The sequence below is a fragment of the Canis aureus genome, chromosome 30 (assembly GCF_053574225.1).
Source record: "Canis aureus isolate CA01 chromosome 30, VMU_Caureus_v.1.0, whole genome shotgun sequence".
Lineage (NCBI taxonomy): Eukaryota > Metazoa > Chordata > Mammalia > Carnivora > Canidae > Canis > Canis aureus.
In genome coordinates this window covers 30,911,959-30,926,773 of record NC_135640.1, presented here as the reverse complement: position 1 = coordinate 30,926,773, position 14,815 = coordinate 30,911,959, and the positions used below count along the sequence as shown (strand labels likewise).

General features: G+C 44.5%; 1 protein-coding gene across 7 annotated transcripts in view; it reads left to right on the top strand.

The window, feature by feature from the left end:
• The window catches only part of TIAM1 (TIAM Rac1 associated GEF 1), a 378,364-nt gene that overhangs the window by 313,372 nt on the left and 50,177 nt on the right, over positions 1-14,815 (top strand). For all 7 annotated transcript variants that reach the window (XM_077878962.1, XM_077878965.1, XM_077878964.1 and 4 more), the window contains 2 exons: positions 2,914-3,000; positions 6,945-7,169. In XM_077878962.1, the coding sequence (XP_077735088.1) occupies positions 2,914-3,000; positions 6,945-7,169 (312 nt within the window). The remainder of the gene's footprint in view (positions 1-2,913; positions 3,001-6,944; positions 7,170-14,815) is intronic.

Here is a 14,815-nt window from a genome sequence, read left to right as displayed (position 1 = left end):
AACCGAGGGAAGGACACTAGCCTATCGTCTGTGCTCATTTACAGTTTCTCTCTGAATTAAGTCACTTGGCTTTTTAGCATGTGAACATCTTCAGATCCCTTACCGAACAGCCAGCGGGAGAGCAGACTAGAAGCTTTCTGCGATCGCTCCACGGGCCACCAGTCTTCATCCCTGAATGCTCCCGAGACCATTTGGCCTAATGAAGAGAGCCTAATTTTGAACCCTGGTCACTTGCATTACACCTTCCTGCTGTTTACTTCTTGACCTTAAAACCAAAGACATCATAAACCAAGAGGATGTTTTTGACGGCAAAGGAATTAATGTCTGTGAAGGGCTAATTATGCATCAGAAGTGTGACCTTGGTAATTAAAGCAGTAATTGGTAGCAGGGCTATAAATAAGGGTCTGGCTTCTCTAGAGGAAGATGCACCGTGCCTCTTCTTCTTTTCTCTTTAAGCAGCAAGAAGCAAGAGAGGGCTGAATTTAAAGCTCTTGAAATGGATTTTTTTTTTTTAAAGATTTATTTATTCATGAGAGAGAGGCAGAGACATAGGCAGAGGGAGAAGCCAGCTCCCTGCAGGGAACCCCATGCAGGACTCAATCTGGGGATCCAGGATCACGCCCTGAGCCGAAGGCAGACGCTCAGTCACTGAGCCCCCCAGGTGTCCCTTGAAATGGAATTCTTAAGATGGACTGGTATTTGGACCATGAAACAGAGCACAAAATTGTTTTTATATATTTTCTTATTGACAAGACTGAACCCATTGTTGCAGTGCATCAGGCATCAACCCAGAAAGTCTTGTCAGCAGTGCTTCTCAAACTATCTGGTAAAGAAGCAGGGTTTTTTGTTTTGTTTTCATTTTCAATCCGGTGTGGACCACCACTGCTTTTGTAAACTGCAAAAGCTTGGAGGTGTGGCAGGGTCACTCGGCTGGTTCTCAATGCTTAGTTTCAGTTTCTGTCCTTACATTACTGTCAGCAGCCAGCTGTGCCTCTTTCCTGGATTTCACTTTCTAGAGCCTGCTGCACGTGGCTGGTAACCTCAGCTCAACCATTTATTCTGAGTGACTGGTTCATGCTGGCGTAAGGTGTTCCTACAGCGTATTGATTGAGAAGTTCAGGAGTCCCCCAATCTGAAGAGACCTGGTTGCCTCTGACCCCAGAACTACCAAGGATGCTAAATTCAGCGCATCGGTATCTAATGTTGGCACCCACAGAAGTGTGGCTTCCTGCTGTATACTGAGCTCAGTGTATATTGCTAGTAAAAGTTACTAGCACGCACCAACATACAATAGTCTGACTACAAGGGTGCCTGGGTGGCTCAGTGGTTGAGCCTCTGCCTTTGGCTCAGGTCGTGATTCCTGGGTCCTGGGATCCCAAGTCAGGCGCCCTTTGGGAGGGAGCTTCTCTCTCTACCTATCTTTCTCTCTCTCTGTCTCTCTCTCTCATGAATAAATCAAAAATCTTTAAAAAATAAAATTATTTTTACTTGAGTGGAGCTTCTTGAAATGTAATCTGAAAGTTACAAGCTGCTATAAGAATGAAATTCAAGATAAGACAGTAAAATGAAGACCAGAAAGTCCTCGGGGCGTGGCTTGTGTTGTCCCCATCTGAAGGAGTTATGGTACTGTAGTGGGCGAGGACAGTTGGTAGTTTTGTCTGTGTGTGGGAATCTATTTCCTGGTCCTGTGAACTAAATAGAAAAACACATATTCGTTATGACATGGCCTGAAAAGTCCTGATGACTCCCCGGGCACCAGTCCTGTAATTATTCATTCCATTCTGTTGTTGTTTGCTTATCTGTTCTTTAAAACAGTGTTTTTAAAGAAAAAGACAAGAAAAAACACAAAAACTGTGTTTTTTTTCTGCCTTCAGCCATAAGTAAGTACCTATATTATGGGATTATTTTTCACCCAGACCTGAAACTATGTCAGATCTTTACAACTGTATTCATTCCCATTACTCTTTTAGGGGTGTTTGCCGAAATCTTTTCCTTAAGGCAAAGGAAGTAGTGGTTGGGACATTCCACTGATGGATGTTTGTTTGTTTTTTAAGTAATCTCTACACCTAGAGTGAGGCTCAAACTCATGCCACTGAGATCAGAGTCAGATGCTTCACTGACTGAGCCAGCCAGGCACCCTGATCAGAAAAAGGTTTTAATGAGACTGTCTAGAAACAGGTGACCAGGGCTTGTAGCCATAGGATCCGGAGCGCCTCAGATCCCCAAACCACCTGGAAGCTCAGGGCCTTGTTCTGCCTTTTTTTTCCTGAAAGGTGTAGCAACCCCAAGATTAACTAGCTAATGGGCTTTGGGCTCTGGAAGTCTGGACAGGTAATGAGATAACCTTATGATCACACACTAGCAGAATGTGAAATCAATCCATTTCAATATAAAGTAAGTGAGTTGCTACTTAATCCCTTTTTGCAGAATTTTGTTAAATTAAACTGGTGTCTATACAGCAATACATATGACTGAACACACACTATGCAGTTGTTCAGTTGTAAAATATCCCAGGACAAGGATTGGCTGAGAAAAGTCCAGAGGACCCAGGTCCGATAAGCTAATCATTCTGTTTGTGCTGTGGAGGGGACAGCGAAAAAGATAAAGCGATGGCATTTACCAGCAAGTAAGGTCAAACAAAATAGATTTCTTCCACTTGAGTTGACGGGTAGGTGGTGTGAGGATAGACATCGTACCTGGTATTATTAATTTTTACAAGTAGTGACTTTTTTTTTTTAGAGTCATCCAAAAATACATTTTTCTGCTTTTTAAAATAATCCAAACAAGGAGAAACCATCGCTCCAAACTGTAACCAAAAACATCAAACATACGTAGTTCACAGCAGGTACTTCCTGTTGTTTGGTAAACATTCAGAAGGTGTGAGCCCTACCATTCTGTCTTTGTGTTTTCTAGGGTTTTCACTTTCCTCTGTGGAAGAAGATGGTGTTCGAAGGCTCTACGTGAATAGTGTAAAGGAAACTGGATTAGCGTCCAAGAAAGGTAAGTCACTGAGTGTCTTGTCTGTGCATGCCTCTTAAAATCCCCTTGGAGTTTCTCTGGTTGGTGGATGAGAACAACCAAAGAGTCCACCTGTGAAGGTTTTTTTAATGCTGTCTCATTGAAAACCCTTCTAGGGAATATGGATATTATTCTCTAAATATAGGTGTGTATGAAAAGTCACATTCTTGAATTTTAAACCTGATTCTGAGCCCATTTCTTTGGGGCAAGTGGGAAATTCCATTCTAATTTGATATAATTGTCCTTCCCTATCATCTAGGATGGTGTGGGAGTCCTAGGGGTTTTCCTTTAGCAGAGCCTTTAGGAACACCCCTCTGTGCTACAGTGGCCACAGCTGCCTTTGGCTCTCACCTGAGCATGCAAAGTTCCTTCAAAGTGGATGTCATCTTGATCCCATTCCTGGAAAAATCTCTGCAGAAGTTGGGAACCTAGGGATCCAGGATCCACTCTTCTCTACCACAACCTACCTGCATCCCTCACTGGAGTCTGGGTTACTTGTGAAACCTCAACTCTTTCTACTTGGAGAGGATCTTTTTTAACCTACATTTTTTGCTTCCTGTGTTGGTTTCCTAGGGTTATAGTAACAAATTATCACAAACTGAGTGATTAAAAACAACAGAAATTTACGCTCTGATAGTTCAGGGAATGGAAAGTTGAGAATCCAGGTATGGGCAGGGTTGTTTCCTTCTGGAGCCTGAGGGAAGAATCTGTTCCCTGCCTCGTCCTACCTTTCAGTGGTTGCTGGTGGTCCTTGACACTCCTTGGCTGGTGGCTGCATCCTTCCAATCTCTGCTCTGTGGTCAGTGGCCTTCTTGCCTGTGTGTCTCTGTGCCTTTACATGGCCTTCACATGGCCTTCTTAGAAGAATACTGGTCATTGGACTTAGGGTCCATCCTATTCAGAATGATTCTTACCTTCATTACATCTATAAAGACCCTGTTTCCAGATAATGTCAGACATTCTGATATTCTGGGTGGACATGAGTTTTGGAGGACACTCTTCAACCCACCATACTTACCATAAACACATCAGACAGATAGGTAGGGATCAGAACCTGCCTTCCTTTCATTCTTCTTGCTATGGAATTTTTAGGCAGTGGCAAAATCATACCTGTCGAATGTCAAAGACCAAAACGTCGGAGTCAGTTGAACTTAGATGTAATGCCTTGTGTCTGCTCTGTTGGAAGGCTGCTGACTGGAGCGGCCAAGGAAATGGTGGAGTGCCCTACCTTGTCACCTCCTTCTGTGTCTCGGTACAGCTTAGCTCTGGGTGTTCTTGACGTACAAGCTACCTATGCAGGTTATTTCTCCCAGCCGTGGAGAAGAGCAGCCTGCACTTGACTATGCACAGAGATGGCAAGAGTGTGACAAATGGGAAATAAAGTCAAAGTCGCTGCTCTCATGGAGGAGGATTTTTCTTCTGTACTGTCCAAGGCCAAAGGCAGCCTGGAGGCATGGAGTCTGACACTATATCGAGGTCTGGAGGCCGAAGTCTAAGCTGTGTCTCAGCTAAGAGCAGAGATAGCAGGGTTTATTCACCTTCAAACCCGAAGACCGATTGTTATCTCTGGCAGCACGATGAGTGTGCCTGTTGGCGTTGGTGTGGAGGTGGGGAAATATGCTGCCTCCACTTCAGTCACTTCCTGTTTTAGTTCTTTGTGTCCAAGAACCCTAGTGTTAGATAAAAACAAGTTGCTGTCTGCAACCCCCTTACCCCGTGTAGCACTGTTCTCTCTAGATTTAAGAGTGATCTCCATTTGTCCACCTAGGTCACAAACACCATCCCAATACCCAGCTTATAGAGGACAGTGTCAAGAAAGAGATTTGGTTTTTGTTTTTTTGTTTTGTTTTGTTTTCTGATGTTAAATCTAGTCTCTATGTGCAGATTTCTGGGTAATAGAGAGGTCACTGTGGATCATAAGAACCTCTTCACGGACATCTCTAATCAGGAAACATTCTCCTCCTTTGGCTTCCATTCACTATTTTGCCTCATTCTTCATAGACAGCCTTGGATGCCCATCATGTTATAACTAAGTCTTTGGTTTGTGTTTGTTAGCCACCTTGGCCTTTTGGCTTGCCATGAGCTAATGGTTAATCCCCCTTTAATACCCACCTACCCCTCAGTTGGATCTCATATCACCTATACTTACAGAATTGAATTTTTTTTTTTTTTTTTTTTTAGGTTTTGTTTATTTATTCATGAGAGACAGAGAGAGAGGCAAGACACAGCAGAGGGAGATGCAGGCTTCTCACAGGAAGCCTGATGTGGGACTCCATCCCTGGACCTCAGGATCACAGCCTGAGCCGAAGGTGGATGCTTAACCACTGAGCCACCCAGGCGTCCCTGTGGAAGTTCTTTAAAACAAACAAACTCAAGGCACCTGGGTGGTTCAGCTGGTTAAGCGTCCAACTCTTGATTTTGGCTCAGGTTATGATGCTGGGATTGTGATATTGAACCCCACATTGATCTCTATGCTGAGTGTGGAGCCTGCTTGAGATTCTCTCTCCCCCTCTCCCTCTGCCCCCCCAAAACACCTTCAATCTCGTAGATGTTTAAGTCTTTCTTTTCCTTATATTACCTCCTCTCATATCTAACCAAAAAGGTTGCCTCTAAGAGAAGACTTAAAAAAAAAAAAAAAAAACTACTTTCACATGGGGAAATTTTATATTTTCAAACTCAAATGCTGTGATGGCAAAATCTTTTACCTAAAAATGGAGTGGTTGGCTTCCCAGAATCCCACCTCTGATACAGAGAGAAACATTCTCATTTCTCTTCCATTGCCTTCCCACTCAAAATGTTTCTTGGAGAGTTTTATGCTAGAAGATTGATGTTGAATAGTTTGGAAACCCGAGTACAGCTGGCCAAGGGGTGTGACTCGGTGGAGCTGGGAAGTGAGAATGCCTTTGTGGAAACACTTTTCTGAGGCATCAGAGGTGGGATCTGTGGATACCTGAGGAGTTGAGTGGCTTCTCGTTTCTGCAGTTTATTCCTTACCTCTGCTCTTCACTCACTTGGCTTTTTCAAGTTTGCTTTTCCACACAAGTCTATAAAAATAAGAGCTGGACTCTTGTTTTCTTCTTAGCTGAAACAATACTCTATTTCCTTTCACGTTCTCCTCTAACCTCTCCCTTTCTCAACCTGCTGGAATGGTCTTTTAATACAAGGTTGTAATGCCCCAGGGTCAGTCACAACCTCTCGTTCTTTTGGGTTGGGCTGGTTCAGAGCTGCTCCTTTGGGTCCCCAACGTTGGCAGCTCCACTAGCATGCTTTGCAAAAGCAGTGGAACCTTCAGGCACCTTCTAAAAGACTTCCACCCCAAGGTCCTGATGCAGTTAAACAAAGGGGGGAGTGCAAAAAATGATCACATTTGCTTCTGGAGATTGTGTTTGAAGTAGAGTGATTTTCTGTGGTTGTAGCCAGAAAGAGCTCACCGCATTCTGGTTCTATAGCTGGTCCCATAGCAGTGACCCAAGAGATGGTCGCGGGCTGTGCCACACGTCTACGCTGTAGCATGAGTGTGTACACAACATATTGATCATGGTAATGAGAGCATTTCTGCTTTTCCCCCTCAAAACCAAGGGTGACAGCCAGAATTAGCATTTATGAGGAGAAACTGGCAGATGCCCAGAGCATACAGATTCAAGAAAGAGTAAATGTGTTTAGTTGGTGTGGAAGACAGATAGGCATGCTGTGTCACATCGAGTCCAGAATCTTCCGAAACCGAGGCCCATGCGGTCACCTGATGATCACGGAGGAGGACTAGAGCCTGTATGCACCAGCACCGGGGCCGTGGGGAGCCGTGACAAGCGAGCCCCGAGTTCCCTTCACGGCGGGGCTCCTATGCTGTTGTGATCTGACTCGCCACCACCACCACCACTGCTTTTATGTGCGTGTGAAATTAAACATTTTCCACCTTGCGTTGGCAGGCCTGAAGGCGGGAGATGAGATTCTCGAGATCAATAATCGTGCTGCAGGCACCCTGAACTCATCTGTGCTCAAAGATTTCCTCTCGCAGCCTTCCCTGGGCCTCCTGGTGAGGACCTACCCTGAGCCGGAGGGAGGCTTGGAGCTGCTGGACTGCCCACCCCACCGAGCAGACGGCCCCGTGGACCTCAGCGAGAGCCCCCTGGCCTTTCTCAGCAGCAACCCAGGTATGACTGTGACGTTGACCTTGTGGGAGTGTGGGGGTGTGGGTGTGGGTGGGGGGTTGTGTTCCACTGGACCGGGGCCAGCAGGCATAAGGCGTGTGAGTGAGATGAACTGGTTACTAAATGTGTGTGTCCCGTTCATTTCCAAGGTTCGGGACCATGTGTTCTTGTGGAGTAAGTGTTTGGTCACCAGTCAACCTGTTGCACACGGAGAGCTTCAGTGTGCTGCTGCTGCTGTTTGTCATTGTGGGAAAGGTCGATTGGGTAGAGGCCACCGTCTCTGGGCTGTGGACAGAGATAATAGAGATGGAGAAACACCAGGAACCAGTAGGGCTCCAGGTCCTACCTCCGCCTTCCCCATCATCATCCCCCAAACCATCCAGCCCTGGCTTTCCCTTCTGCCTGAGAGAGGGCATACGTTGCCCAGAGCGCAAATGCACTCAGAGCTCACATTTGGTCAGCTTCTCTTGGGCTCTCCCAAGCTTGAGTGTGAGCGTGAGGCTATAGGCAGAAGCAAGCCCTGCCCCATCTGCTGTCCCCCTGCTCACAGCTTTTCTCCCTATCCTTTTGCAACCTTGTGCTCGTCCTAAAAGAAGCAACCAGAATGCTACCTGCCTCTTGACACCTTCCTGGGTGGGACCCAGCAGAGCTAGCTCCCTCCTCTGGGACCCTAGGACCCTGCAGAGACATCTTTCATGTGGGCCCTAGTCATATGACACTCTTCTTACTGGCGTGTCTTCTCTCTGTCCCGAGTTTGTTTTTTGGGACTGGGCTTATGCCTTCTTCCTGTTGCTGCACAGCCGCCACCTTCTCATTCAGCGAGAGCCCGTGAATGAGTATACCAGTCAACAGCATTATGTCACTTATTTCTCCATGACCTGATTCTAAAAATGGGGTTGGTTTCTTTAAAAAAAAAAAAAAAGAAAGAAAGATTTTTATTTATTTATTCATGAGAGAGGCAGAGACACAGGCAGAGAGAGAAGCAGGCTCCATGCAGGAAGCCTGATGTGGGACTCAATCCCAGGACCCCGGGATCACGCCCTGAGCTGAAGGCAGATGCTCAACTGCTGAGCCACCCAGGTGTCCCTAAATGATGGGGTTGGTTATATTAGTAAGTTGGCGTTTAAGATTTCGTTTCTTTTTAAAACTTGAGTTAAATTTTTTTTTAAAAGTCTGGGTTCAAACTCTGAGTGTGTAGGTACTTTGAGTCTCCTTGCCCTGCTATCATTTTTTAAATTCCCTTCTGAAGTTTAGCTTGATGAGAGTAGGTCACCCCCAGACCCCTTGTGAGAGTTCGTGCTTTTGCTCAGTGGCTGTCGCAAGGATTTGGCAAGTTGGGGCTTCAGAAAATTGATGGCACTTATTGCTGTTGACTTCCTTGAGTCATTATGTCATTGCAGTACCCACACCCCAGTCACATTTTTAGAACATGACTCCGGTGAGCTGTGTAACCAGAGTGGAGGGAATGGAAACGATGAAGGCCATTCTTTTGTGTTGCCACAAGATGGCAGCATCAATCCCATAAAACTCCATTCACAGAGAGGTTTCTGTAATAAGCCTTTAAAAAAAAAAAAAAGATCTCATTTATTTATTCATGAGAGCCACAGAGAAAGAGAGAGGCAGAGACACAGGCAGAGGGAGAAGCAGGCTCCATGCAGGGAGCCCAACGTGGGACTTGATCCCAGGACTCCAGGATCACACCCTGGGCCAAAGGCAGGTGCTAAACCACTGAGCCACCTAGGGATCCCCCTGTAATAAGCCTTTGAAGGAGGCATGTTGTGTTAGCTTATTTAAAGGATTTTTATAAGATCTGGATGTACATACTATGAACAACAGTGTGCGCACAACTTTATTTAGAATTTTTTTTCTGTCCGAGCCCTTCCTGTGGGTTATGGATATTAAGCAGGAGTTGGCGCAAACTACAACCCGCCAGCCAAATGCAAACCACGGCCTGTTTTTATAAATAAAGTTTTATCAGAACACAGCCATGCCCATCATTTGTCTCTTGTCTCTGGCTGCTTTCTCGTTGCAAGGGCAGAGCTGAGTAACTGTGACAGGGACTCATGGTCTGCAGAGCTGGAGATATTCACTCTCTGGCCCATTACAGATAGTTTCCCTGATAGAGTATAACTGAAATTGCTCACAATTTGCCCCTTTTAAAGATAATCACTGATTTGGGGTGTTTGTTCTCTTAAAAAAACTGCATACGTGCATGTGTGTGTGTGTGTACAGTTTGTGAATTTTTTATTAAAATTGTTTTAGTTAAAATATATTTGCATACAGGAATTTTAGAAATATTTGAGTATAGAATATAGAATATACGTTTATATAGTAGGCATCCCATCTTTTTTTTTTTTGATGGAGTTTTAAACTTAACAGCTGACCTTTACATGCTATATATTGCCTCTTTTAGGCCAGTCACTTTTGAAGGCTGAGTACTAAATCCACTGAACCTACAGGTGTTTGAAACACATTAAAATTTCCATTTTGGAATCATTCTTAGAAGATTCACTTATTCCTTGGAACAATTCGTTGGAACTGACATTTGTTGAGTCAGGTGCTGAAGAGTCAGCCTCGTGACTGGGCCGTGACTGTGTTCGCAAACTTAAATGTTAGTGAATATTTCTGTTTTTCCATCGGTTCACCTTTTAATATTTTGCAATGATTGAAAATCCTTACAAACAAAGTCTTCTCGGTCCAATTCAGATCATCAGACTGGTTCAAGACAAAGCAAGAGAGTCAAGTCGTCGTGTGGGTTTTCTTATCGGGTTCCTAGGTTGTCTTCAACAGTAGTATGTTCCAGAAGCATTCTCAGGTGCCCTGGGCAGTGGCAGCCCAACTGGAGTGGCTGGAGGGGGAGCCCGGGCCTCAGCCTCTCTGCCTTCTGGTTGCTGCCGCTTCCTGGTCCTCATTTAACCATGAAAAGCACAAGAGGCAAGTAAACAGGATAAAATAACCTACACGATTGCTCTATAATGAGGCAGAGATAAAGCAGTGTCCACTGACTGCTTTGGTTAAAATAGCAAAGGAAACAACTAGTAAATTGGTACAATGGGGAGGCTGGACTGTAGCCTTTGTCTAAATTTAGAAGTAGCTAAAAATAAGCATCTTGAGAAGCAGGTTTGAGGTCTGATGCAGGGACTATCTTAACGGTGGTCACAGTGGGTGTTTGGCAGCCTTGACAGAGAGCTAGCAGTGTGTCAGGGACACTGGGGTCCAAATGAGCCCTGGCCAGTGCCTGTCCATGGGAGGCCAGTGCTTTGCTGCTCACCCCATCCTACAAGCTCAAGTAGGCAGGCTTGGTCCAGTCCTGGGATTACCTTTCAGGGCTGGATTATTTCTGAGCCCCTTTTTCTCGTGTAAAGGTTTGTTTCCTCTCTGATTGAGCATCACATCCTAGTGGCTAAGAGTGGGTTCTGGGACCAGGTTTCTTGAGACTGGGTCCCATTTCTGTGTTTATTAGATTTCTGTCTTCGAACAGGTTACAGTTCATCTCATGCCCTGGCATCCTCATGCATAAGATAGGGATAAAACTATAGTACTATCCCATTAAGTTGTTGTGAGGATGAATTGAGTTATAAAAGTAAAGTGTTTAGGGGCACCTGGGTGGCTCAGATGGTTAAGTATCTGCCTTCAGCTCAGGCCATAATCTCAGGGCCCTGGGATTGAGCCCCACATCAGGCTCCCTGCTCAGCGGGGAGGCTACTTCTTCCTCTCCTCTGCTGGTCCCTCTACTGCCCCCTTCCCCCCGCTGTGCTCTCGCTCTCACTCGGTCTTTCAAATAATAAATACATAGAGTCTTTTTTAAAAAAATGAAACAAAAGAGTAATAGGTCTTAGGAAAAGTACTCGATAAATGTTACGTATTCGAAGCACAATCTCTTTTGGGGACGTGAAGATTTTCTGACTTGTAACCAGAGGCTGCTCATTTTTTATCTCATGGGTCTCTACTCCATCTACCTCAATCTGCAACAGGTGAATTGTCTGATAACTAAATTTATGAATACCTTACTTAAGTATTTTCCTTTCCTGGGTGGAAAAAAATGAATTCTGTAATCTAGATGCTGAGATGTCTGGGACGCTTCTCAGAGATCACGATTCACACAGTCTGGGCTGCAGCCTGGGGTGCATTTGTTGTAGTATGATTGCTTAAAACTCGGGATTCTAATGTGCAGCTAGGATTGGGATCCGCTACCGTAGGTCACCGACTATTCTTTGGTTGTCGATCCTCTTTTTATAGTCTTGGTGGAATGATAAGGTGATTGAAATATTACAGTCACATGCAAGCTATCTGTAGTGATATGTGCCGATATCATAATTGTGGTCTGAGATTTTGTTTTTTTAAAGATTTCCGTATTTATTTAAGTCATCTCGACATCCAACACAAGACTTGAACTCATGACCTGGAAATCAAGAGTTGCATGCTCCATGGCCTGAGCCAGCTGGGCGCCCCTGAGATGTTTGTATGAAAATCTGTTAGGTGACATGGAATGCATCTCCACCCCCCTCTCCCTTTACGGCGAGGCAGTGTGGTGAATGGATTACGGTGTCGACTTAGAGAACCAGGGACCCCTTCCTAAGTGTTCTCCCTAAGACTCTGTTTCCCACACACAAGTCATGACCATCCATGGGTCCTTGTTGAAATCTTTCTTGAGCTACTTTCATTCTTTTTTTTTTTTTTTAATATTTGTTTACCGACACAGTGCTAGGAAAATGGAGGAAGGATGTCTAGACAAAAAAGTCCCTTGAGTTGACTGTTATTATAGAAAGAACCTTGGGGCAGAAGGGAAGCTGGAGTAGGAAGTTGCAAAACCGTGTGAAGTTTCCAAAAAGCCTCTCAAATGTTCCTGTGTGATTTATTCTGAATACTGATCTCATCTGGAGCTACTAATGTTTTGGGCCGGATAGTTCTTTGTTGGGATGTTGTGGGGGGTGTCCTGTGCATTGATGTTTACCAGTATTATTACCAACTACTGTAAATCAGTAGTAAGTAGTCCCTTCTCCCAAGTAGCACTGATCCAGTTATCATCAGATATTGCCAGATGTCTCCCACACAGCAAAATCTCTTCCATTTGAAAGCCACCGGCCTGATGTATCAGAGGTAAACCTACCTCGCCCTGTTAGGGAAATATTCCAAGTGAACATCAATATGGAAAAGCAAACCTGGATCTTGAAATAACTTTTAAAGATTTTATAAAGCTGAGGGAATTCTTTTTTTCTTTTCTTTTCTTTTTTTTTTTTTTAAGATTTTATTTATCCATGAGAGATGCAGAGAGAGGCAGAGACATAGGCAGAGAGAGAAGCAGGCTCCCTGTGAGGAGCCTGTTGCAGGACTTGATCCCAGGACCCTGGGATCAGGAACTGAGTGGAAGGCAGATGCTCAACCACTGAGCTGCCCACGTGCCCCTCATTGAAGGAATTCTAATGCAGATACCCATTTCTGGCATCTCCCACCCCCTCTCCCCTTCTCTGAGTCAAGGGAAGAGCAGAGAACAAATCGATGCTTATTTCGAGGCCTTTCTCCCAAGTGTGAGCGAAACTGTTTTGGAAGAAGATTTTTATTTATCACTGAAATTAACTCATGAAACAGGTAATTATGCAAACCCCGCATTGTATGCAAGTTATAAGAATCAGTACAAGTGGCATCCATGGTATCTTTCCAAGGTTTCAAAATTTATCATGTCTTTCATTTTAAATTCTGCCATCAAGGCTCATATCCATTTCATTTTTATGGTGACAGCAGCTCTGCTTTATCTTCCCTAAAATTCCACCTGCCCAGTTGGGTTGAAACCGGTGCCCTCATTTATTAGCTCAGTATTCCAATAAAAACGCTGAGGCTCAGCAAACTGAAGTTGGTCCTTGTTGGGGAAGAAAAAAAAAAAAAAAAAGTCATTCCAGAAGCTGAGCCGGGCGTCAGCAGCTAACTCTGGCCCATACGAGTTAAAGACAATTGGGGCCTTCGTTGGGGTTTGGAGAGCCAGCTTCCCCCTCCCTTGATAGACCTCAGGCACATCTGTCTGATGCCAACTGGGAGATTGGAGTCTGTTTCAAGTACAAATATCCCTCCTGCAGGAAGTAGATTAAGCAGTATTTGTTGTAACAGGAAAAGCTTCTGTGACAGCTGGGAGAGTCGAAGGCATCTTGGTCAGAGAAGGAACGGTTGGGCGCCCAACATGGACAGCTGTTTGATTGGCGGGCAGAGCATGCTTCCCTACAGTGAAGTGGGAGTCTATTTCCGACTGTTGTACCGTGCAGATTGTCTGGGGCTTGATTCTGAAAACAAGACATCAGGCAGCAGGGAGAGGCAACAAAGAAAGAGGAACTGCACAGATTTATCTTCCTGCAAACAAATATGGCCCCGTCCTTCAGAGGCTCTAACGTCTCACAGATACCAGTAGCACATGGCCTTCTATTTGTTTGTTGATAAAATTTGGAGCCGGGGGCGTTTTGGAAACTGTCTGGGCTCCATGATTTTGTCACACAGCACCTGGCCTGCTTCCTGAGGCCCTGCTGGGAAGAGCCAAACACTTCTACATCTTGATTTCCAGCTGGATTGGGTTGATGATGCCTGTCAAATCCCGTGTGGGGCAGGGGGGAGAAATGTTTCAGAATTTAAGAGCCTCCATTTTTATATTTTTATTTTTATTTTCTTATTTTTTTTAAGATTTTACACACAGAGAGAGGCAGAGACACAGGCAGAGGGAGAAGCAGGCTCCCTGCGGGGAACCCGATACAGGACTCGATCCCAGGACGCCTGGGTCACGCCCTGAGCCGAAGGCAGATGCCCATCCACTGAGCCCCCCAGGCGTCCCCCATTCGTTTATTTTTAAAGAACATGAATGAACATGATATTATTTGACTTTCACAACCAATTAACCCAATCAGTAAGGCCTATATCTACAGTTATGGATTTAAAAATTTTACCTCCAGGGATCCCTAGGTGGCTCTGCAGTTGAGCGCCTGCCTTCGGCCCAGGGCTTGATCCTGGAGTCCCAGGATCGAGTCCCACGTCAGGCTCCCTGAATGGAGCCTGCTCCTCCCTCTGCCTGTGTCTCTGCCTCTCTCTGTGTCTCTCATGAATAAATAAATAAAATCTTCTTTTAAAAAAAATTCTCTCCAAAGAGAAACAGACGCTGAGATTTTGTGAAATTTGGCTGGAAAGAAGTTGTCTGTTAAGTTTAAGTTGGAGTGATAATACACTTTTTTCATAGCGTATATGAAGCTCTCCCCGGTTTTTTGTTTTCTTTATAATTATTTTTGTTTCTTAGCTTTGTCATGGAGAGGGTGTTTATGCTCATCTTATATTTAAATTGTGAGTGTTTCTATGGAATTCTTATAGAACAGTAAAAAGACTGAAAAGCAAAATAAAGTCCCAGCCTAGTGACTAAATTTCAGCCCAGTGTTTTTATTGGCAGTATCTAACCTTTTCTTGCCCCCTTGTCTTCAAATCATTTTTTTTTTCGCACAAAGATTTAAACTCAGGCATTAATCACAGCTTTCAGAAAATCAATGTTATAATTGCTTCCTCTTTGGAAATGTTTGAATTGGAGAATCTGCTTGTTTAATACATATTGTTAATACATCTCGAGATATAAGTGAAAGAGTTTTATCTCCTTTCTTTAAATTTAAGTCTGGAATGGACTTGAATGG